Below are 27,181 nucleotides of genomic sequence, written 5' to 3' on the forward strand. Positions count from 1 at the left end.
TGGTGCTACCACTTGGCAAATTATGCAGGGGTAGGAAGCAAGTCATTCTACAGTGGATAACTGCAGTGTGCATAAGGAGGCTCAGTGTCCTGTGACTGCAACCAAATGGCACGTGCAAGAGATTCCAGAACCAAAACACCAATTACACTTCAGGTTAGGGATCTTCTAGACAAAAGCCAGTTGATTTAGCCAGTCTGTATCAAGTAGGATGGCTAGTCTTGCCATAAATCCTGTGCTATGAGGACATGATTTCCTTTTCTACAGGTTGTTGCGATTGGAATGCCTTTTTATTTGATTTTTTTTTAATAAAGTTAGCACCATCTGGTCATTCGCTCATTTCCTATTGTAGATGTATGTTTATATTGAACCTAATGTTTTTTCATAATTTGGATAATAGCATCCTTTAAAAAGTTAAGCCTTTTTAAAGATGATGTACCTCAAGAAACCTTATTTTATCTGCTAGATCTGTTGCCCATATGTGCACAGATTCCTCCTGAAGACACTTTCTTATTTTGCAGGTTGATGCACATGGAAACATTTTGTTGACAACTCTGGAACTGAGAAATGAAGTCTCTGGTTCAGAAGTCCTAACCAGTACTATCGACCCAAGAGCTACCATGTTTTCATATGACAGTGCCAGCATCCAGTATCGGAAACCCATTGCCAACAGAGATATGTACAGCAGAAGCACATTGGATAGGCACATGGTTCACAAAAAAGGGCGACTGAGGAGGAGCGCCTCTCAGATTAAAATTAAAATTCCTGATTTGACTGATGTGAATGGCATAGACCGGTATTCAAGGATGATATTTCCTGTTGCTTTTATCTTCTTTAATATTGTGTATTGGCTTTATTATGTACACTAACTTATGCAGTTAGATCACTTTTTTTGAAGATGCTAGGTCTATTTTTCTGATCCTGAAGGGACTGCATTAGCAATAGTGCTGCAAATTCAAGGTAAGATATTCAGCCATTAAAATGATTTTAGTGTTTGCACACTGCATTTAATTTTCAAATTGTAGGTTCTTTAGAAAGAAAGAGTTTAGCTTTTATTAAAAAAAAGCTTCTTGTCTTCTTAATTGAAGACAAAACTTGCTCCAATACATTATGGTAAGAAAAAGCTTTATAAATATATCACATGTCATCTCTCATCATTAACCTCTCAGCTGCAAAAAAAATCCCAGCATCCTAGTACAGCAAAGAGGTTAATCCACCATTCTCTCACATTTTGTACTTTAAATAGATTCCTCTGTAAAGTCTTTTTTACACCTCCGGTCATTGTATTTTTACTACACACAGAATAACTTTTAAGGATATAATGAGGTTTACAGCTAAATATCAACACCTTTGGTCTTGTGAATCCTTGCCATATGGGTCATCACCATCATTACTGTCATGTAGAGCCATGTGGGAAATCTGAGATATAAGAATATGTACAAGTGGGGGAAAAAGATAACAGTTTTTTAAGACCATTCTATTATGTGTGACAAGAATAACTATGCTTTCAGAACATAAATGACCTGTATAGATACTGTGGGTGGAAGATAGGGCCTGAAGCCGTGAATGTGACAGGGCCCTTTCCACACTTGCAGACTTTACCATTAGCCCTAGGGGCTTCCTACTGCCATGATCCACCCCTGTGGTAGAGGGTGTATGAATGAGAAATAATCACCAATAAGATTCCTACCAAGTGGCTATACAACAGGATTATACATCCATGAGTAGAATGTTGACATGAACTGCAAAGAAGAAGGTCTACAAAAGAAAAGAAAATTGGTTTGATAATACTTTCCTTAAGGAAAATGGATTACATGGAAAATGGTCAAATCAAATTAATGCTTTAAGCATATATGCAAATTGTGCATCTAAGTCTTGTGTTATGTATAGCACTAGTTTACATGGTTACTCCAGATCAGCGATATAGCATTTTACATAATAGCTAATCTATTAAAGCAGGGGGAAATGTAATTGCATTTAATAGAGAGCCTGTGTCCCACAGAAAGCTTCCTTGTCTGCCAAACCCTTGCCCTTCCTATATATTGTACATGGTATTGTAATCCAACTATAGTACATTCAATAAGTACCTCTTCACAACAATTATACAGTCATGGCAAAGAGTGAAAAGCTACTCCTGAAAAAAATGTTGTTTCAGTTTTATGAGCAGCTGTGCCTAAGCTGACATTAATCTGACTTTTATTTTTAACTTAAATGGCTGCTATACAAAAATTGAAAGTTTTTTAGCTGTTATAATAACATTCATGGGTGAATATGTAAAATGTTAACAGGACAGATAGCAAGATGCAAGTAACATCTGAATTCCTGTACACCAATCTCAAAGTATGGTGCCGCCTTTTGGTAGCTGAGAGAACAAAAAAAACTTCTGAACAAAAAATATTACACAACATTTATACCGAAGGCATTTTTTTTGTTTTACTTATAGGGATCATTTTACTATTTGTTTTCTGCACTTCCCATACCAGCTAATCACCATCAACAAATCTGTGATATACTTAGTCTGAGTATCAGTATTGTTAAATGCGTTTTCGAAATGTATTTATGAAATGCTCCTCCATTTTAAATAGAGAACTTATTTGCATATTTGACAAAGAACATCAATACAACTAGGCAACATAAAATGTATTTATGAAATGCTCCTCCATTTTAAATAGAGAACTTATTTGCATATTTGCTCCTCCATTTTAAATAGAGAACTTATTTGCATATTTGACAAAGAACATCAATACAACTAGGCAACATAAAAAGGGTAAATGCAAATATTTTTCCCTTCCAATATGACCCTTTACCATATGACTAAACCAATGGTGGCACAACAACCATTAGTTCTTATCCTTGGAATTGTATATATACTTTGAATTATTGTTAACATTTTAATTAAATATACAATATACAAAAAAAGGTAAAATGTGTCAAATTTAAACAAGAAAGCAAAAACAAAGAATATGCCACTAAGCCAGAATATTAGCTACAATGGAGGACAAAGGATTACATTAAGTCACCATACAGTACAATTTGTCTACTCCTGATTGTATAGTGTGCAGGACTGCCATACATAGCTGGAAGGGTAAAATACCCAAACCTTAAAAGTTTGGTCTTGCTTAATAAGACAATGCAAAGAGCAATAACACTAACAATTTTAATTTATAATAGGAATACATTCTAATTTAATTTAGATTTTATATGTGTTACTGTAATTTGCACAGGATCATTGTGTTTTGTATCTCCTTACTAAAGGAAATATAGTGTATTTTCACTGAATTCCTATTTTTGGTTCTCATTACACTGACTTGATAAATACCACCATCCGAAAGTTGCACTGAGCCCAAGCCAGGACTTTTATGTTGCCTGATGGAAAACAAATTCATTTTACTACTCTGCTCCCTAATGCATTGAGAGATGGGAAAGAGAGGTAGTTAATGATTGTCATGCCTCAAGATACAGAAATATGGTTAGAGTTTCTCAATTTTTCAATGAGGATAATGCGAAGAGCTGTGACTAAGAGACAAAACACAGTTATGAGACCACAGGGGCATCAATGAAAACAGCAGATACGGTGCCACCTAAGGAACTGCTCAGCTCAACTCTCTCAAATAGCACATGGTTTGCTTGCCAATAATATAGACACATGCCCACTTCAATAGGATCAACTGTAGATGTATTAGTTGTTTTAGCCCCTATCAGGTTAGTATTGTCATATAACAATGTTCATAACTACATTGTAGTACAATGTAAATTTTTTTTTATAAATTGAAGGGTAATAGCTATGGCATGGTGGGAAGTAAGCCCATATTCCAATCTCCACGCATTTAAAAAAGCGAATTTATTCATCAAAGAACAGCTAAGATACATTTAAATATTAGATATAGAGTCATGTTATGTCAGCAGGGTTAAGGCTGGCAGACAGCATAGCTCTATATACGAGTTTTGTCATTATTGTCCTTGAATCCTGACCACCATGACAAATCTACTTCTGTGCCAGATAACTGACAACTTGCAATACTATTGTAATATATGAGCTAGATGCTAGATAGGTACATTTGTAAATTGTAAAATATTTAAATTTGAAAATTAGACAGTTAAAGACTGATTCATTTGACTGGGGGAAAATTTTGATGATAAAGATTGTGCTTTTTCATGAATCTGAACATCCCATCATTAAATAATGATGTGGGTTTAATGAAAGGTGTGTACTCTTTTATTTAACTTCATCTGAGTATTGCACATAAGTTGAAGTGTCACGGGGTCAGAGTCCAGCTGAAAATTAACTTTTGACACTCCTACAATTGCAAACGTGTTAAATAACAGAGCACCAGGTTGAAAGGTAATGGGGAGGGGGGGATTTTATTTCATTTTTTAAATAATTTTTCTACACTTTTTTCCTAATGAGCTGCTGAATCAGTTTTAAGTCCAAATCCATTTTTTTTTTTTTATTTATTTCATATTATTTTCCCCTCCTTTGTCTGGGTAATATTTATCAAAGTCTCTGTGTCCTTTGCTGCGTCCTCTATTTTCAGTAGCTGCCGCCTCTCTTCATGATTCATTAACACCCAGCGTTATTTATCCAGGGCATATGAAAAGAGGCTATTATGAACAGGCCCACTGGTCATGGGGGGGTGGGTTCATGATAATTACTGTGAGGAATGCAATAGAAAAAAGTGACAATACAACGCTCATATGTTTAAACATTTGAGCAAGTGAGGAATCCTATGACCAACGCTGGAACAACAGAGAAGAGACACCAATTATCATGTGAGCACAAATTTTCAGCTCTTTTTCTAAGCAAGTATATTGTTATTTAACAAAAATTACAACAGAGGATGTAAATTGGGATGAAGGTAGGAATTCAGACTGCTTGGATTTTTCTAGTAGTTAAAGACTGACTTTAAGTGGTGGTATCTGCAAGGAAGACCACTGTGATCTGTTACTTCAGATGAGACTGAATCAAATTGGTTAGAGATGACATCATAGGAATTCTCCTGTAACCACAAAACAGATGCACTATGGTTACATTATGCCCCAGAGCAAAGGAGTGTATTTTTGAACTTAGTGCTAGACCCAGGTGTCACAGATGCAGGTAATGGTTTAAAAATCAAAGTTGGAAAAGAGAACTGGAGTCACATAATACAGTCATTGAATAAAGTGTTCCAGTAAAATTCAGGTTTCATGTATTATGACTTTTTTTAAGCCTCTAAATGCAGCTCTATAATAGCGTATGTGGCCATTCACATCAGGTGTTTAAATCAGTGTTTTATGAGCAGCATTTAGAGGCTTTAAAAATAGTGCACCAAAGCTGCATTCAGAGAGGAGCTTATGAGCATAATTTATATGAGTGTAAATGTATTCTATTGGCCAGAATAAATGAATAGTCTGGCCAGTAGAATGCATTTATGCTTATTGCCATATACGTGTAAACGTGCATACATATGCACATAAACATGATTACATACATGATATTAGATGCATTAATGCAATGACTTTTAGAAATTTTGCCCTCTATCAGTCGACAGTCAAGCATACAGCTGAGCGGTTTAGAACCTAACAAACCAAAGGACCCATTCACACCACAACTCTGCTTGCTGCAATGCACATATTTCTAAACAGCCCATTTAAAGCAATTGTTACTCTGTCTAGGAGTGAATATCAATGCAAGTAGACTCTGTCCTAAAATGCAGATTACATTTGCATATTTGCAAAATGGGTTCCCACCATCACGACCTCCTACTTTCTAGCTCCCTTGTCTCCCCCTCCCATGCTCATCTCCAGGACTTCTCCAGAGCCTCCCCCATCATCTGGAACTCTCTACCCCAATTTATCAGACTATCGCCTACTCTGCTCACTTTTAGGCGATCTCTGAAAACCTATCTCTTCAGCGGAGCCTATCCTGCCTTCAGCTAATAATGGAATATTCTCTTTCTCCTACCAGTCCATCCCCCACAGTTATTACCTTTTGTACCACTAGCCCCTTCCTCTTAGATTGTAAGCTCCAAGGAGCAGGGCTCTCCTAACCCTCTTGTATTGAACTGTATTGTTGCTGTATTGTCTCCCGTTATATTGTAAAGCGCTGAGCAAACTGTTGGCGCTATATAAATCCTGTATAATAATAATATTTACATACATCATTTGCATTTTATAACTTATATAATTTACCAAAAATAAATAAATGCTAAACAGCTAACAAATCACTGCCATCTAAAAAACCTAAAAAATGCTGCATAATTTAATAAAGACCATCTAGATGTTCTACAGCATTTCTAATTGAACTGAAGTTGAATTCTTACTAAATAGCATTATGTTTGGAAAAATAAAACACTGCCTATCAACACCAAAACCTCATCCTAACTTTGAAGAACGGCGCAGGGAGATGAAATTTAAGGCTGCTTTGCTGCCTCAGGGTCTGGACAGCTTGCAGTTACTGAGGGACCAGTGAATCCCAAGCTGTCTCAGAAAAATCAGCAACAGAGTGTCAGGGCATTTGTCTGTAATCTGAAGCTGACAAGAAGTTGGGTAATGCAACATGACAATGATCTAACACACATGAGTAATTTAGCATTAGAATGGTTCAAGCAGAAAACAATTCTGTATTTAAAAATGAGCAAGTCATGGTTTTGACTTCTGTTTCATTGAAATGTTGTAGTATTACCCAATGCAGTCTGTTCATTAATTCATTTATTTATATAACATAAACATATTACATTTCATACTGATTTTCAGAATGCATTCATATTATGCTGTCCAAAGTAGCTCACAATCGATCACACCCAAAAAAAACCTGGCAGCAGTTAAGGAGGAAGATAAGTAACTTGTTTGGCATGTTTTTAGATTGTAGGAAGAAATCCCATACATGGGAAAACCTTCCACAAGTAAGCTAAAACAGATAGACCAAAATACCTATTAAATTCTGAACAGAAATGCCAAACGACTACAAAATAATTTGGTTGAGGTTATTATCAATAAAGGAGGTTCCACTATTTTCTAAAAGTAAATACCCATACCTTTTCCACCAATGGTCTTGAGTGCTTAAAGCACATTTTCTTAATAAAATAAGGCAATGTTAAAATTTATTTTTTAAGAATGTCTTTATGGTTTTTGTTATTATGGATTAGGTAACCTTCCAAGCAGAAAAGCAGTTAAGTCTAAAAGGTTCCCAAACATTTTCTTCCAACTGTGTCACTGCCACTAAGAACAAGCAAAATAATTGATGATTACTAAAGTTTAGTTCATGGATCTGCAATATTACACACCTTGGCTAATATAGTGCCTTATACAGAAGATGTTCATCTGTATCATGAGAGTACAGTTTAAAGCTCAACTCCTGGAAAAGAAAAAAAACCCTTGTAGTTGGGTCTTGTGCTCTCTCCAGTACTCTACCACCTTCCTTTTCTCCCTGTAAGCTCTGGGTTCCTTTGGCCTTGGCACCATCACATGTGATGCAGGACTATGAGTCCTGTATTGTATGTGAGGAGGTAAGTGGGCAACTGCAAGCCGGAGCTCCTTAGAGAAGAGGCTGCAGGGGACTGGTTGCAGAGATGGAGGGTGTCCACTACAGTGAGGAATAGAGTAAGTATTACAGCTTAATAATCTACCCCTAGAGTTATTGAATATTTAACCCTTGCAGCATGGAAAAGCCCCACTGGAAGGGTCGTTTTCCACCTTCCAAATAGCTGAATACATAAATAGTCCATCAAATTTTCAAATGAAAACAAAATATTGTAATACTATGATATACACTTCTAATAAAATGCAGAAATAAAGACAACAGAGAAGTATTTTATATTTTAGAATTAAATTAAATTAAAGCCATTATGACCATAAATACTGCACTTTGCATCTTAATATCACAGAGAAGTTTAAGTTACATTATTCATTTTATATTGCTTTAAAATTGCCTTATTTTGCTTCTAATTTGAGTTGTAAATCTTGTTGAAAAATGTACACTTTGTTATGTTGTACATTTATTATATACCAGTGTCCTGATTTATCTCCTCCTAAATAAGCATCTGTTTGCTACTAGCCATGTGCTCAGCAGGTTAGTTAAATGCAGGTTAGACAACTTCTTCATGTGCATTTATGAACATAAAATACAGGCTCATTAAAAGTGTTTCACATGTAGATTTATTTGATTATTGAACTTTAAAGCTAAAAATTTCATGTCATACAAGTTGGAGATTTGCAAGTCATTGCTACCATGACTCATCCAAGTTTTTACATTTTTCCAGAATATTGGTAGCCAGTCAACTCAACTAGAGCAACATAGTTTTTTTGTTAATTACTTTACAGCAGAAACACCTCTTTGAATGTGAGGTTATCTCTCACTGTTAACAATTTTGGTACATGGGTAACTTCTACATCTCATGCTAAATGATAGCACTAGAAGGGTATAGATGATGTAATACTTGTATTTTAAGCAGGTAAGCACATGTTTTTCAAGTCTTATTTTTCACAATATGAGCAATTATGTAAATTAACACATTTCCTAAAAACATTTTTTTTCAAATTCTAAATTTTTTCCAATTTATTTTTTTTTCTGAGTGTTTATCAACTTTTTAATATACATTTGCAATTCAAACACACATGAAAAAAGGGTGCTTTATATTTTTTTGGCAGAACATGCTGGGCTTTTTTAAAAGAAAGCCCAACACCATCTGCTGCTTTCTTTTTGAAAAGCCATATGACTGCACAAAGAGCAGTTATGATGGGGATGTGGTCTTCAGCTGTCTCTGTGTTGTGAGTGTAGCTGAATAGTTGCAGATTAAATTACACTTTATTCAGGATCTTTTAAGCATAGCTTAAAAACCACTGCAGAAAACCTGCAATCAACAGACTGGCTGAACTATTTCATATTGACCTAACTTAAAGCGGAGTTCCAGCCATTTTTGTGTTTATTAAAAGTCAGCAGCTACAAAAACTGTAGCTGCTGACTTTTAATAAACACACACTTTCCTGTCCCAGAGTCCAGCAATGTTCTCATCCGCATTATTCCTTCTCTCCTTCTTCTCTCCTCGGTGCTGGCATCTCAACTGTGGGCACCAGGCTGTGACAGCTTGCGGGTTAACAGCCTGGTGCCCGCTGCGCATGCGCGAGTCGTGCTGCGCTTCCTGATTGGTCCGGCTATCTTCTGGGACCTGTGAATGTTCCCAGAAGACTGCGGGAGGGAGGAGCCTGAAGTGGCAGCAGATACCTGTCAAACACAGGTATCCGCTCCCCCCCCCCCCCCAAAGGTGCCAAATATGGCAGTGGAAGGGGGGAGGCAGATAAGCAGAGCTTCTGCTTTTGAGTGGAACTCCACTTTAAAATATTTTTTTTTAAATTTAGTCTTGACCTTAACGTTTAAATAGTGTACATAGGTACTAAAAAGGCACAACTTAAGGCAGCTAAATACACATTTGAATTGCATATGTGTAAACTGTTCAACCATTCTTGAGGTTCACTTTCCTCTACTAGAGAGCATAATCAGGCCCTACCTGCAGCAGATTCAGAGTAGCCCTTTGAATGTTGGGTCATTTTGATCAGGGAAAGATCCCACATTTCCTGTTAGTGCTGCAGCATTGTCCTGACCACCATACATTCCTTCAAGCCCATCACTATGCCTCGCTGGCCAATAAGAATGCAAGGGAGGCGTGAGTGTCCAGGCAAGTTTTACACTTGTGTAGTAGTGTGAAATTTAGCAATTAAAGCTGCCCCGGATGCTTGCAATTTATACCTGTCAGAAATTATTTTTTGGTAAAGTATACCTCCAATCATCAAAACCAGCTTTAGCTGCAATATTGAGCATTAATCCAGAGATAGCTAGCATCATGCAATCTCTGCTTTTACAGTCTGTCTAAATACACTGTGCAGTGTAATAAACACCAGAGTTAAACCTATTGCACTCTGTAATTAGCACTCAGTAACAAATCTCCTCTTTTCCTCTGCAATACAAGTCTGTGTGTGGTGGTTACTCAGCTGTGCCAGCAGAGAGAACTGGATTGGGAATGCAGAAAGTAACATTTTTGTTCAAAAACATGAGTATTTTAGGGCATTTTCATGCAAAACTCACAAATCACAAGATGCAGGGATACAGGACTATAACAGGTTTCAAAGAAATGTCAACCGGGCTTTAAAAGGACAGAAAATAGATATACTGTATATCAAAAAATGCTAGCACAACTCCATATTAGGAAGTTGTCAGAATTAAATATATACAAGTATCTTGCGGGAAGATATTTTGCTGTTAGGAACTTTTAACTCTTTTTAGAAACAGCAGCCAGCATGAAATGGTTGACAGCTGCAAGAGAATACTCAGTGTCAAATATTTTATTCACCCTGGTGGATTCTTTAACAATCATGTTTATGGATGTTATTGGAAAAGTATATTATATATTGGATTTACTGTTGATTTAATAGGAACTTATGCCTGGTTTGGTGTTATTCTCTTGAAATATACAGTATGCATCCAGTGGGTGTTATTCAATAGACTGCAACAAATGAAAAGTATCCATTTGCCTTAAGGAAAAGCCTGCTGGTGAGATCTTGGCAGTTATTCGACCTCACCCCGCTCAGACATATCGGTGGGTTTTCTACAACAAATCATTATAGGATTTGTGTGCTTGGTGCTGTTTTGACTACAACACTGATGGTGTTTAAATGCCTCAGTGTGCAGCATTATCATGTAACAGCATCATAACATCAGACGATGACAATCTACCAGTTGTTTCACTGACTGCTTTGAAAAGACATGATGTGCAAGCAAAGAACGACACTGATTCACTTCCAGTAAATATGGCCTGTACTGAAGAATGACTGATTAAGCCTCACTCAATGAACTCGGTTATAAGGTGATATCATATCATGCTCTTCTCATATTACTTAAATATCAAGTAGGTAACTTTATTTGCCCCTATAGTCATGAAGTTGGAGTTGAATCAACCCCATATTTGACACTCCATATCAAAGTCAATTAAGGAAGGCATTTCTGACCTGCATAGAAACATGGCCATTACGGCTAAGATCATATTTGCACCTAGGTCTGCAGAGATCCTGCAGAATGGAGCTTGGATTGAAAACTTTCATTTACTAAGGCAAATGGACTGTTTCATTTGCAAGAGATTTTTCCCTTAGCTTAGCGAGCGTGGTGAAAATTCACTTTGCAAAGAATATCCAACATGCAAGGAACATTTTTAAAAAGTGCATTTTGCTTGCATATGTGTGGATAATGAATGTCAGCAAAGCTTCATTTCATTCACTAAGCTAAGAGAAAATTCCCTCGCAAAGTAAAAATTCCCTTGCAAGTAAATAGCCTGTTTGCCTTTAGTAAAAATCAACCCCACAGTGTCTTCACGTTTGACTTCATGAAAGCGAGCTCTCAGCCTGCAAATGCTTCTAATCTACCCCACCTTCACACTTCATTCTCAGTTTGTACCTTTCCCCACAACCCAGATCCTAGTCTGTATTCATAGAGATGCTTGTAACTCACTCCCTTTAGTAAACTATGGCCTATACATTTTTGGCCTATTTTATTAGTTACAGCTTTTAGAAGTCTTCAGTCTTCGAAGCAGCATGAAGTGACATTAATTACAAGCTTATGCTATCATCATTTGGATTTATAAATGTCTAGAATTAGTTCAGATAAATATCCTACAATTATATATTTTTCTATACACTATATATTATTATATAGTCTATTTTGCACACTCTTTGCTACTCTCTGTAGTGGATTGCATTACGGAATAATTGGAATAATTTTATTTTATTTTTTTTTTCATATACTGATATCAATTTTCAACACTTATTTACATAAATGGGACAGCCAGCAATGAAAGTCAATATTCAAAGTTTAAATTACAAGAGTCAGACTCAGTACTATGTCAATTTTTGGAGAGTAACTACACCTTTGTTACATCAATATTTTAGGGCAGGACAGTAAAAAAAGGGTTTCGGCAACACCTGTATACATGTGAAGTGTGCTGTCAGCTGGATTTGATGAACTCATCAGACAGCTGCAGGGAGTTTTGCTGCATTTTATATATGTAAAAGCTTTCAACGTAGATTTTGTGTCTGACTGGAATGTTTCAATTTTTCCAATTGCAACGGGGTTTTAGAGTTATCTGCAGCTACACACAAGACATTTTCCAAGCTATAACAATTCACGCTGTCTAGTATTCCATGGTAACAAACACATTTTGAACATTTTTCTTTTTTTGGCAGGACAATGAGTGCTTCAAGAGCCTATGCAGCCATAAAAACATAAGAGAAAAAAATTATTAAAATCTATTTTCCTCCCCCCGCCTGAGATATTTCCCCTAAGACAGTTAAAGTGTGCTTGCTATAGATCCACTAGAAACAGTGGATCCTCTAGCAGACTTATTTGTAATGGAGCATGAGAGCTGATTTGGAATCAAGGGGCCCCAGTAGATAGGAAAAAACTGCAATACCTGTAGGATATTTGGGTCTGTCTAGAAGCCTGGCTGACAAGCTAGTTGTCAATCCCCATGTCCTGCCTTGTTGCTAGGTTATGAGTTAGTTTTCACTCATGTAATGATGGGAGTAAGTATTCAAACGTTTTCACAGCCCAGCAATCCCAGTTTTTCATCCAGGCTTCTGGGGGGGGGGGGCAAATTCCCTAGAGGTATGAAAATAAAATTAATAAACGTTAAAAATCTGAACAGTTTTTTATTATCTACCGTGGCTGATGAGTCCCCACTTTCATGTTGACAGTTCCAAGATAACAGTAACGTGGACCTTGCAGGGTGAATTATTTAATGTTAATGTAAGTTTAATCCTCAAAGAAATGGCACAATCAAATAAAATCTTGAAATGGTTAAGTCTTATCATGACATCATTCCATCTTGTAGTGTCCATTTCTGGACAGAGCCTTCTATGGCTTTGAAGTCCCACTCATCAGTCTTCATAAACCACATCAAAAGGGAGGGATCCTAATAGTTATGCAGAACTTTGCCATACTACAAATATAATTTCATCATGGATTTTAAAAACTCAGTACACAATTCTGGATAATAATCTCCCTTGGATTTCTAAAGTTTTTGTTATTTCCTCAGGCATTTATGACTTGAGGGTGGTTTTACCTTGCCTTAGAATATCAATATTGCTAGAGAGGCCGATAAATCCTAGACTATGATAGGTAACCTGCAAGACATTTTGTGAATTGGGTCTTTTTTGAAACTGGATGTGCTTAGCAAATCATTAGATGTGTAATATGATGCAGATAGAAATATTGCTGAGGCGAGCAACTTGAAGCCAGTTTCTTGCATGCAATGTGCAACACATACAATACATACTTTATTAGGGAAGAGAGCAGGGAAGAATTTCAAAAGCTGTAATGCAGAGATAGGATAGCTATCATACAAAATACTAGTTAAAGGAAATATATTGAAGAATAAAAAGGTAATATATGGGCTGTCTCGGCATGGTCACAGTCTGATACTGCAAACATTGCAATCGATCCAGGTATAGCTTTCTACCATCAGGCTTTGTGAAAATGTGTTAACTTTATTCATCAGAAGTGATCATTTTCAAACAAAATATTTTCTGCCTTTTGGAAAATATATTTATGATCCAATAGCCATGTGTTTTTTTTTTTCCTGGAGAAAGGTTTACAAAGGTTTCACCTTTTTGTCCTTAAGTGGGGAAGGAGAATGCTGTGGTGCGTCATCCTTCGAAGACAGGTAAAATGTATCACTGCCCGTTGCTTTCAATGACTACCTAAAGGTAGTCCAACCTTACAGTCACCCCAAAGCAGGCTCCCTGCCTAGGAGAGCTTACTAGACATAAAGGCAAAGTTCCAATAGGTAAAAATAGTTTATAGGGGTGACAACTTTAGAAAAAAGCAAAATAGAAATCCTGTGTACATTTTTAAGCTCCTCAGAAAATGGCTGTTTTTGGACTTGGAGGTCATTATACCAAATTGATTTTCTCTGTTACGTCTCAAAATGTTAAATCATTTAATGGAGAATGTTCATCTAATGGATTGTAAGCTTGCCAGAACTTTGTAACAGGTCAGGAATTCTTCTGAAAAGAGGAAAAACAATGTTCTGTATTCTGTTCCTGTGTATTAACCTCATCATTGCCAGAGGAACCTGATAATTGCAGACTGAGGCATTGATGGGCTGTTGACTGAGCAGTCAAAAGTGTAAACATATCTGTAAATTCTGTACATATTTCACTGAACTGTTGTTATAATGGGGTTGTTCAAAGATTTTAAACAACTTTGTCTATTAATACTGTAAATATATATATAAGAAAAATTAAAACTGCTTTAATTAATGAAACAGGCTGAAACATAATATTCTTGAAATGCCGATTTATAATCCAAGCTATTTTGTTACTTTATAATTTAGATACTACAGCGGCTGTAAGAAATGTTACTCAGTAAAAAAGAAGGGGTGATTAAGAGTATGAAAGCCATATGTGTGCACACCAATGGGTTTTTTCAAAGCAACGTGCAAAGAGCAGTAGCCCATAGCTCTCGAAATAAGCTTTCACCCAGTTGTTTTCTGTTTGTTCTCCATAAATATATAATTTTCTCCTGCCAGATTGATTTATTACCCTGAAAAGACTAATTTCTTTTGTACATTTCCTCTCCAGGTCATGGAGTATAGCCATTTAGGGACATACCCCAGAATGAGTCCCTAGAAAGTGGAAAACTGCTAACTAGTTTTAAAAAATTGTAACTTTATTACTGCTAGTTACTGATCTGTGTACAGTAACAGCTCAATAAATTATCATGGGGAGTAACTTTAATGGCCTTGGGTTATCTCATGCCACCAAATGGTAGACGTTCAGAGAAGGGAGTACGCTGAGGTCAGATACCAATGCTACCATATAACAATGACATATGTGTTTTTGGCAATTCATCTCATATCAAGACAGTGATACCAGCTGCTAGAGATCATTACAAGCAAATCCAGCAAGCTGGCTGTACCCAAGTTGATCAATCGATCAACTTTGTACATTCAGCCTGCCCATAAACAGTTTGAATCTCTGCCAGATCCTGCTGAACCGGCCGAGATTTTAACCATCTATGGCCAGCCTTAGGCAGGTCATAGATGATGCGATTTTCTTTTCTACAGCCACAGTCAGTGTTGATGGGGGAATCTCTCCCATGAAACAATTGTGTTCTCCTGGTGGGAGGAGGGGGTTTGCAGGGAGCTGTCCCTGTCTGGAGAACACAGGGATTATTGCTAGCGCCTATACCCCCATGTAATACAAGTCGTCCAACAATCGACTTGGGTACAATCAGCTTGCCCATAGATGCTTAGAATCTCTACCAGTCCCTGCTGAACCAGCTGAGATTTGAACCATCTATGCCCGGCTTTAGTCTTAATTGTCCTTTTTAAGACAGTGAACTCTGATTGGTTACTATGGTTATTACACTTAGCACAATATCTTTGATCTCTGAACTGTGATCTTTTTCAAAAGTTTTCAACCAGATTAGGCCTTTAAACCAACTTGTCTTATTTATTTCTTTTTGATCTGTTAAATATACCATAGAAAATTTTTTGTTATCTGTTTTATGGAGATGAGGAAAGGGAAAGGTGTTCTGTAGTCCTAACACACTCCAATCCTAGGGTGACAATGCTGCTTCATCATAGGTACAATGCAGTAAGTGTACATTGTCACCCTAGGACAGGAGGTGTGTTACTGGCAAGGTCACCAAGTGAAAATAAAGGAAAATAAAAGCCTAAAAAAAGAAAAAATACTAATGCAGCCACCACATCTTAGGAATGGTAAACTGTCCATAGCAACCAATCAGATGTTTCTTATTATTCCACAAATGATTGCAGAATAAGGGAACGATGTTAACTATTTAATGTGGTCAAAGGGCAGTTCTTGCCATAAACAGTCTTAAAATTAAATTTCACTGTATGTACTTTTAATAACACAAATAAACAAGAGGGAAACACTTCGCGCTGATCTGTATCAATCTCATCACACAACATCAGTGGTATAAACTCACTTCCAAAGGCCTCAGTAATACTATAATATTTTACAGCAAACATTATGAAAAAAGATTTCTTAAAGGTAATTTTTAGTGGTGTTCTACATATCTTCTGTCTTTATGTATAAAAAAAAATCAAAAAGATAGAGTTGGCAAATATGAAATATTACATATTAATATTTTTTATTTAGTTAAAAAAACAGAAAGATACCTGTTGATTTGCCTAAAAAGCAGTGAGCTCCTAACTTTGCTCTTGACAACATACTTTTTCTGCTGCACAGAAATCCCAAGCAGTGTTATTAGCCCTACCCAGTTCTATTCTGTTGGACTACGGAATACCTCCCCTATTACTCGTCTCCATGATTTATAGGATAGTTTTCTGTAGTCTAAGGGAGAATTCAGCTCTGATAAGAACTGATAACACTGCTTGAAATTGCAGTACAGCAAAGGCACTGTCAGCCCCAACAGGAACTTTTTGGCAACATCAACAGGTATCCTTCTGTATTTTTAATAAAGCGTGGGGACATGTGCATGCATTACAGAGGTGTACTGAATTTTTCTTTCTTTCTTTCTCCCAGACATACACAATTTAATTGTTTTCTTTGAGCAGAAAGTTCTTCAGTCATATCTCCCCAAATGTGAAGTACTACAGCCCCTTTAGTGGTAACAAAAAGGGTTCTTTCACAGGATAAGAAAGCTTTATGGCTGTAACTGCTGTTGCAATACAATGTAAGTACAACAACACTGTTAAAGTGGGCAAATTGATCACTCACAGCATTTCGAGCCATTCTCTATTTCACAGACAGCCCATAACAAAGGTAAATAAGGTCTGACCATAAAATCTACTGAAGAAGATCTGCACCCATAGCGAAAAAAGGAGAGAAGAAAAATTCAGCATCTGTTTACTAACTTTAATGGAGAATGCAGATTTTCTTGCTGTCTGTTGAGAATATCGGGTATATTTTATAAACACGTAAATCTTAAAGCAATCCTGTGGCCAGGCTATGGACATTCACATTTTTGCAGATTTGAAACAAGCTTTGAAACTCTTACTGAAATCTGTTACTGCAGGCACTGTGGAACAATTCATCCTCAAAGATTAAATCAGGAGCACTGAAGTCGATAAGTTCTTTCAGAAACTCAACTACCACCTGTCAGATTATTTTGTGATGTCTGTGACTGGCTGCGAAGATTTCCCTTTATTTCTTCCCTTTTAGATGCAACAGGAAGTGAGAGTAAATCTCTCCAGAGTGGGGGAATCCCATCTTAGATAGCTGCCACTAAAACATTTGTCCTCATTTAAAGATTTCCCCTCATGTTCTAAAGATTTCTTCTTTCTGTCTTGGTGATAATGGTCCCCAGGACAAAAAAAAGGATTGTTCTCCCAACAGAACACAGAGTGATAAAAAAAATGGCAGAGGGTCTAGGAGTTCTCCTCTCTATTCGAAACCTTTAAAAAATTGCATTTTTTAAACAGTTTAAAGTGGTACTAAAGGTAAAAACACCCTGCAAGATAAAGGCAGAATGTGCTAGTAGACTTACCTTGAAACGAAGCCCTCCAGCAGCCAGCTGTCACTGCTGCAGAAGCTTCCATCTTCATTCGGTCTTTCTTCTGAGTTCATGAGTTGTGGCTGCTTGAATGTCCGCGATGACGTCACTCCCATGCATGTGTGCGGGAGTCATGACAGTGTCACCGGCTGCTGCTCCCTAGAATATCTCCTAAGCGGTGAACGTTTAGGAGATAATTGTTTAACCTACAGGTACGTTTTATCATAGGCTTACCTGCAGGTTAAAATAAAAATTCAGTGTTTAATACCACTTTAATAATCTTTCCTTCTTTTTTCTTCCTTCTTTCCTTCCTATGCTCCTTCCTAAACCCTGACAGATCTAGTATATTCCCCAAACATAATTCTATATCTACAAATTTATCCAGACTATTTATTTTAAAACACTCTAATAGTTCAGTAATAATCCCCAACATTACAGTAGATGACACTTATGATTGACTTTCAAATAATAACATAAAGAACCAATAAAAATACTAACTACAGGACAACCAACAATACAAGTTCTACTCACTTTGATTATGATGCATGTGTTTTTGTAAACAACTTTAAGGAGCTCCTGTACGTTGAGCTTAGATTACCATCACTTTATTTTCCTTGTTAACCACATCTATGTATGATCCTATTCTATAAAGATGAAAATAATTAAATAATTGCCATTTGTAGCTTTCCTAGGGGAGCTGTATCACTAGAAAATGCATTCACAAGAGTATCCTAATGTAATTAAATGAATTTGTAATTTGATTTTAAGACAGGGAAGAGGGAGAGAGAGAGGAAAAGAGAGAAATCAAAAGCTGTTATATGAACAAATAGCTATAGACTAAGAGACTGGAATGATTTAAAGACATATTAAATGAATTGGTTTCATTTACATTTATGGTTGGGCAAGATAAAATAATACCATATTAATTTATCATATTACTCTTAAATGTCTATTAGGCTGAGAGGACAGACTAAAGAGTCCATAATAACGTAAAGAAAAATATTCTTCATATATATATATGCCAATCATGTGTAACAAAACTATCAGGATACAACATTTACAAGACTTGCAGGTCATTAGAAATACATTATTTGAGGCTTAGTTTTGAATCTAAAAATACAGTAATAGTGAGTTAATAAATACATAACATACTGTATGTATATAACATATATACCTAATATATAAAACCCCTCCAAATTGTTGAATTCAGTTGTTTCCAGAGAAGGGTACTGCTTAACTACTTGACCTCTGGAAGGTTTTAGCCCCTTCATGACCAGGCCATTTTTTCTATTCAGCACTGTGCTACTTTAACTGGCACTGTACGCAAATGAAATCTATCTTTTTTTACAAACAAATAGAGCTTTCTTTTGGTGGTATTTGATCATCACTGGGTTTTTTTATTTTTTGCTAAAAAACATAAAAAGGATAAAAATGTTTTTAAAAAATGATATATTTTACTCTCTGTTAAAAAACATATTCAATAAAATCAAATGTATTCATAAATTTAGGTAAAAATGCATTCTGCTACACGTCTTTGGTAAAGAAAATCCCAATATGTGTACATTAATTGGTTTGTGTGAAAGTTCTAGCATATACAAACTATGGTATATATACGAAAACTGATCAATCCTGATGTACTGATCGCCGTTTTAATTTCTGAAGGCCATCAAGAAAATGTCAGGACAGTACAAATACTCCCCAAATTTCCCCTTTTTGGAAAGTAGACAGTCTGCGGTAGTAAGAGTCATGGTGAGTTTTTTGAAGTTGTAATTTTTTTTACAATTTTTTGGAGAATGAAGAAAATAAATAATTTTTTTTTACATACTGTCACCAGTGCAGTACAGAGTCATCATATGACTGGTGTGACAGTGATCAGAGATACTGTCTAGTAACAGTATGTTAAAAAAAAAATTTAACAATTTTTTTTTACCTTTACCCTTCTTTTTAAATTTTTTTCTTACATACATTCATCAGAGTAGTTTACTGTCACCATAGTTACTCTGTATTATTACTCTCGGGGGGGGGGATCAGGGATTTTTTTTGCACTTTGATTGCTGTTACAGTGATGATCACTGTACCTTCAATATTTCAAACTGTCATGAATGGTGTACATTCATAACAACTGGGATTATTATTGTGGGCTGTGATTGGCCCACAGCTACTATCACATGGTACAGGGTGCTGTGATTGCCCCAGGAACCATGTGATAGCTGTGTGTTGTGGGCCAATCACAGTATCACTATAGGCACCATAGCTGTTATGAATGAAATTAATTCATAACAGCTTTGTTGACATTGTGATTGTGTGGCCAGGTACTGGGGGCATACTGTGCTCCCCTCAGCTGGATGACATACATGTATGTGATCCAGCCTGCCTGTGCCGCAGGGGCAACTGATTAAAATGTAGGTTCACCTTTTCACAAATAATGAAAAGGTGAAATAACACCATACACCCTCCCCTCCCCACCCCTTGTTCCCCACTGCACTTACCTCCATGGGTGATTAGCTGTCACTGCCAATGCAGCAGGAGTCAGGGGATTTGACCTGGTTTTAGGATTGTGTGAAAGTCAAATCAGAATCACTCTGATCTATCCAGAAATCCTAAGGAAAGATGGGGAAGAAGAGCAGATTTTTCAAATCACCAGACATCTGCACTGGCGGCATGGACAGTGTCAGTTAATCATTCATGGACGTAAGTGCACTGGAGACCAGGGGTGGGGGTTAGGGTGTAGGGTGTGTGTTCACCTTTTCATTGTTCTGGAGCTGAGTCTGACTAAACATCTTCACATTCAACACTTCTGAGAGTGTTGGATGTCTACATTCATTAACACTATATCACTACTCAATGGTTAAGGACATAAGAGTTGGCTAATGGAAATACACAGCACAGCTGGAAAACAAGCAAATGATATGCTCAGAAGTGGTTATTGCTGTGCAAAAAAGCAAAGATCAGAAACAAGGACAGCAAGAAATATTATAAACCCATTCTATAAAAGGTTCTGTTTTGTTCTGAAATAGAATCACTTTAATGCCACAGCATTGATCACCAAGACAATTGTACAGTTGTGGGCTTCCATCCTTGTGGCAACAGTTTTGGGGAGGCCCATGTCTGATTCACCATAATTGTACACAAAGACAGATTCATAAATACGTGATTTGACAACTTTGGCGTGGAAGCGGGCAAGGAGCCTGCACAGAGCCCAGACCCCAACATTGTCTGACACCTTTGGGATGAATTGGAATGCCCGGTCTTCTCATCCAACATCAGTACCAGAACTCACAAATGCGACTTTGGCAAGAATCTTGTGGAAGTTCTTCTCTGAAGAGTGAAGACTGTTATTGCTGCAAAGCTTTGGCCAACTCTATATTAATGTCTATTGTTCTGAAATTAGATATACAACAGGCTCATGTAGGTGTGATGGTCAGGTGTCTACAAACATTTGGTCATATGTGTAGGTGTCATATATAGTGTGTCTATTTATATTTGATGTAGCCTGCATGTAGGAACACTGCATACATTTCTGATATTCTTGTGCCTTCTTTACCACAATCAAATAAGGAGAATGTTGGAGGTAAATTGATAAAAATTAGAATATCAGAAGAAATTAGTATAACATTTTTAAAATACAAAACACTAACATCATTAAGTGCCCAAGACACATTCTGAAAATATCTACAAACAGCACAGTCTAAAGTAAGAACATGAAACATATATTATAGTTGAACGCTTGTCAAAATGTCTAATTAACCCCACCCAATCTATAAGTAAGTCCTGTTCTCCATGATCATAACCCCACTCATTTTTGGATAATCATTTTCTCAAAAGTGGGAAGAACTTTCTGAGGTGGGTATGGATGTGTGTATCTCCAATATTGTTTAATATAACCAAGCCTTAATCCAGGTATTTATATTTGCTTATATTGGTCATTGTGCATTTCGACATCCCAGTTTATGTCCATTACAATCAGTTGTCTGAGTCTGTCCATTCCAGTCTATGTCCATTAATGTATGTCAGGTCAAAAAAGGGTGGATGTTTGGATCATCTATTCTGTTTCTTATTTTGGTGCTGGTTCAAAGGAGATTGTTTTTTAGGTAGCTTTCCAAGGAGTGACGGCCGTAGTATGCCCTGTATCTCAGGTACAAACTGATATGTACAGAGGAAAAGCACCAGAAACATATTTGTATAGTCCAGAGAGTGATTTCATTGTAGTCACGTCTAGTAAAAGCCAATATGTGTTGGGGGTTCAAAGGATCCTCCTTTCAGGGTCTGGTGAGTGTTGAAGACAGACTTTATACATAATTCACTCATATAAGGTATTTCAGGACAATAATATGGCAGGATAACAGAATGTACATCACTCTGTGTCCATTTCCCACAGTCTACATTCATCAGTGTATGTCAGTCTGTGTCTGCCTGTCACAAGTTATATCTATCAGTGTCTGAAACTGAGTTTATCTATTACAGACCATCCATGTCTGTCCCTCTCAGTCTGCCAGTTTCTGTGCTTTCATCCCAGTCTGTGTGCTATTAATGTCTATCAGCCTGTGTTTGTGAGTCGTTAAAACTGCAAATCTTTTTCACTTATATATACTGAACTTAGCCTTCATTAGGTCAGTACACATATGTGGAAATGGAAGAGTGGAAATGGGAGTGAGAAAAGTAGAAGTTTTTTTCTATTGTCATCTGGGTTCTTAATGGGATCATTTGCTTTCATTCGCTGTCCCTGTTGCAGTGGTCATTAGGACAGGAAGTAAAAGGAAATCTTCCCAGTGAAGATTTTGATGGCCATAAAGATCAAATCTGCATCCCCATTGGAGAAATTTCCCCTAACTTTCTCTCTCTGTGACCATCACCATTGAAACAGAAAGTCAAGGAAACCTTTCCCAGCAGGAATATGGACAGTAATCAATTATGTTAATAGAATGTATTATGTGTGCATGGGAAAGTCAACAGAGTATTTTTTAATTATTTTATTCTTTTTTATATTGTTATGTTTTAAAAAGGACAATCAGGACCAGCAAACTATATCCGTATATTAGCACTGTAAAAGACAGTTAACATGACAGTTATACAAGCGCAGAAAAATATAAACTGAGAGGACAAAAGAAATAACATTATGCTTCGATTCTATAAATCTTACCAAGAAAGAGGCACAGTTTCACCTAAACAAAATTAAGACAGACAAAACACCTGTCCAGATGGCATTGAATAAAACAATGCGCACATCAATGCCTTCGGAAAGGAATTTGCAGGGCCACAAAACACTGGCTCTTGTATTGAACTTTTACTGCACTGCTTAAGATTTCATTTCACTTCTTGTAATGTCAAAAGGAAAGAAGGAGATCTACCAGTTGGGAGCACTTCGGTTTGGTTTACACTGTTGCATTTCTGTAATGTGCAAAAACCTGCACTGTGTGCATTTTGGTGCTATTCATTTTAATGACACCCCAAGACACTTTACCAATGCACCTGTGTTCTAGACCTTCCTCAATCTATACAAATTGGGTTGGCTGGAGTTTCCCTTTAAAAGGAAACAAGGAAATAAACTGTGGTTAGGGTGGTATTATGCTGCAGTTTGCTTGTAGTTGTCATGGGCTAAGAATTCTTTTGGAAATTAAAATTTCAACACAATAAAACATTTATTCTAATATCATATTTATTGCAGGAATTGGTGTTTTATCTCAGCTTATCTTTAAGGTTAATAAGGTAATGTCATATAAGAGTAAATAGTATTTGGTCGTTTTAATATTCAAACACACTAGCAGCTGAAATGATCTGTATTACTACTACTGTATAAACAAGGTAATTACCATTTGTAGCTGAATTCTTTGTACGATGCAATTTAAAATGTACCCGTGCTGGTTTCCTACCTGACAAACAGACACTGTTCACTGTTCATCCAACAGAAGCACTACAAGCTGCCTTAGTATGCATGGAGACTCCCTATGGTCAATGCATTCTGTTAGGAAAATGATCACTTCACCTAAGACTTTATCGGTCAGGGAGGTCATCCAACATAGTGGTTGGCTGATAGGACAACGTAAGGAGCAGGATGGGCATATGAGGTGGGGAGAGCACTGACCTTCTAGAGTAAATTAAATGTGTACAGTAGAACTTCCCTAGTTTAAGGATCCCTGAATGCTGGGAGACAAAGTTGACCCCAACTGCAAGTACCTGGATGGACTTGCACCTGGATATTGTGCTTGTTTACAAAGACCAGCATCAGTATTGCTTTAAATATTCTATGCTATGAAAGTACTAATACACACCTGTAGAAATCTTAAGAAAGCAAAAAACAAATTTTGCAAAGTTGCAATGGTTTCCATCTTTGAAGCTGTTGCATGATGATATTTTAAATTTACTGAGTACGCTTACAGCATCATGTAGTATCTTGTCTAAAAAGTAACTCAGGAAATTGGTTTAAATGTGAGCCTCAAATTTTCACAATGACTTATGACACATTCAAAAAGTAATCTGGTTATGTACCTATGCCTTGACAAATCTGATTCATCCACAGGGAAGATTATTTTTCAATGACTAATATTCAGCATTTATTTGTCTATTGTGTATAACTCACTTCCATCTGTTCTGTCTGTTTCGTTGGATGTTAACCATTTAAAGAAAACAGGGTAACATTTTTGTATGACCTTATCTTACTGTTGACTGTGTTTAAAAAAAAAAAGTGACGTCTGTGCATTTTTTTTTACTTTTATTTATTTTTAATGTGCAAAGAGAAAAGGAGATTTGATTAAACGTTGTGCAAAGAATTGACAGAATGGATCCTTTTCTAGTTCAATTTTCTATTTCATATATAAAATATGCTGCATTTTATGAGTCAATTTACTGATCTGAACGTGCAAATTTCTGTAGATAAATTTTTATCAAGAAATCAAATTTTCACCAATACTTTCTATGCGCTTCTTTTTAAAATTGTTGTATAGGGTCATGGTCACTGACATATTTTTTATCAATTACTTACACAGTTTGTGCGTTTTTCCTCCCACTGTGAAGCATTTCCTTGATTGTGCTACAAACCTAACCCCATGTTATGGAATTTGCATTTAAATAAGACAGGAGATAAGGGGGATGTTGTTATCCAAGCAAAAACCATACAAATTCAATTTGCAGGAAGTGATTAGTTATACATAAAATTTGATGTTTGTTTATTTCAAAACAGTGTACTTGGGACAAAATAGTAGTTATGTGTTCTTTAATTGTTAATACAATAGATTGTTAAGCCCAAGGATGTATAGAATAATGGAATTGCTAAAGTATTTACCATCAAAGGCCTTAAAATGCAATTTGAAGTCATTGTTGGAGCAGCAAAATAAGAATTAAATGAAATGTAAACCTAACTGTAAATAGTAAAAATCCTTCTCTTTACATTATATTCAGTGTACTAGTGCTTTTATGGTATGTGTTTGCTCACAAGGGTACGTTTGTGTGTGTATATGTGCTGCTACGTGTACTGTATGTCTTTAAAAGTGTATGTAAACCTGGTTTAGATAGTTAATCATGCTTATAGGAATTCTGTCTTCAACTTATAAAAGCTGCAGGTAAAACAGAAAAATCAAGTATTTGAAATGTTTACTTGCAGTGTTTTTCCTATTCTTATAAGTATATGTACACCCTCATAAGGCAAATAAACTCTACGCTAATGAAAATTAATGTGCATAAAGTAATACAATAACAAAAAGTAAGAAAGCTGCCTAAAAAATATCCACATACAGATATTTCAAATAATATTATACCTTTTATGTATGGCAAGGACATTTTTTATGTATGCAATGGCAAGGAGTGCTGGGGTGTGCTTGGGAGTCTATTGATGCTGGATGCTGGGGAATCTATTTTTGCTGGGGGGGAGATCTCTTAATGAGGGAAGGGTCTATTGTTGCTGAAGGGCCAATTGTTGCTAGGATGGATCTACTGTTGTTGCTGGCTGCTGAGAAATCTATTGTTGCTGGTGGGGGTCTATTGTTGCTAGGGTGGGTCTATTGTTGCTGGAGGTACTTTTGTTGCTGGCAGCAGGAGATCTTTCTTTTTTTACAGCTTTTTATGTTTCTTTAGTAGATTTCATGCAAATTACTTAACACCACAAAATGATACTTGGTTCTGTATTCACTAAAAGGGGTGGTTCTGGTAATCGATAGGTAGTAGAACCAAAGGATGCTGCTCGTAGGTGGGTAAGGGGCAGAGACAACAGGTGACTCAAAAGGGTGGAGTTCCTGCATCTATTTTCTGAGATAAAAAAGCCCTGTCTATGGCACTATCCTTACGAGTACAAAAATGAAAAATAAAAGCTTGAGCGTGTGCAGGAAGGCAAACCCATGACTCTCTTCTCTGGGTGACGTGAGCTATGCCCACCAATTTGTGTGACAGAGGAGCTGGGAAGAGGATGAAGGAACTGGTGAAGGGCAAATGTCGCCCTCACTGGATGAGTTGTGGAGTTGACAAGATTGCTTTGGAGTGAGTGCCCGATGGGTTCTGTGAGTTATCTGTGTGGGTCTGGAGTAAGCAGTCTGAGGATCCTGAAAGCCATCTGTGTGATCTCAAGTGCTGTCAGCCCTCTATTACAAAACGGGTCAGACCATATGGTACGTAGTTTGGTTATCTTTTTTGGTGACGTTGAAAGACCTAACTCACTGGCAGGGGAGGACTGATAACTCATGTGGCCCCCGGGCAATAGGAGATCATGGGGCCCCTGTGTCCTTGCCCACACTCAAAGCACACCCAAAAAAGCCTATAAAAAAGGTACCAGGGGCATTTCATGGGGCCCCCTAATGACCCCAGGCCCTTGGGCAGTGCCCGAGTGATTGAATGGTCAGTCCGCCCCTGCTCATTGGTATGCTGACATAGGAGAAGATCAGCTCTCTGAACTGACACACTTTGCATGCAGTGTTTGGGACTGTACTTACCACATGTTTTGATGGACAATATTTTTATTATTTGAAGTGGTCACAAAGTTTGGGTGTTTATATTGTTCACTCTAAGGTACAGCTATCATAAGTATTGGTATTTTATTTTTTCATTTTATTTTTTCTTTTTGTACTTGTAAGGATAATGTCATACATGAAAGTTATAATATGTATACCTTCACCTTGTAAAACAACCCATACAGTTTAAAATAGAAATGAAAGATAAGACGTGTCTATAGAAATAAAAAAAAATACAAATATCTTTTTTCCCCTTTTTTACTTTTTTATAAGTGAATACATACCCTCTGTTCTCAGCTGCATAGAGGTGAGGGTGGAATAACAGCATCACATTGGTCTTCTCTGTGAATGGCTATGTGGGGGGGGGGGCTGTCAGCACAAATTTTATCATTGGAGGAGAGCAGGCTGATGTTCCAGCACAGCTAGAGAAATGACTATGTTGTGCATTCATGCTTAGTGTGGTCAGTTTTTAATAGGAAAGTAGAGGGACTGGCAAGAACAATGAGGATTTCACATAAAGGAAGCAATTCACAGAGAACAGGATAATTTTTCATACAAGTACATGGTACTGCAGGCACATGTCAGGAATATGAAATGTTGGGTTTACATGTTGAGTTCCAGCAACGTTCCTGTATGTTGGTGGACTTTCAGTGCTTATGGCAGTTGGCTCTATTGTAATAGCTATCAGAGCGGTTAAATAGCTGCTTGATCACTATTGCAGGCAGCGAGAGAGGATGTCCCTCCCTCC

The 27,181-nt window shown here is 36.9% G+C and overlaps 1 protein-coding gene across 1 annotated transcript in view; it reads left to right on the forward strand.

Moving 5' to 3' along the window:
• GABRB1 (gamma-aminobutyric acid type A receptor subunit beta1) overlaps positions 1–24,888 on the forward strand; it is a 595,526-nt gene extending 570,638 nt beyond the window's left edge. Inside the window, exon 9 of the mRNA XM_089657299.1 lies at positions 519–24,888. Coding sequence (XP_089513425.1) covers positions 519–866 — 348 coding nt within the window. The 3' untranslated portion in view covers positions 867–24,888. The remainder of the gene's footprint in view (positions 1–518) is intronic.
• Positions 24,889–27,181: the final 2,293 nt, after the last annotated feature.

This window comes from Staurois parvus, unplaced genomic scaffold, assembly GCF_062004578.1.
Source record: "Staurois parvus isolate SC_StPar_1 unplaced genomic scaffold, SC_StPar_1.0 ptg000980l, whole genome shotgun sequence".
NCBI classification, from domain to species: Eukaryota; Metazoa; Chordata; class Amphibia; order Anura; family Ranidae; genus Staurois; species Staurois parvus.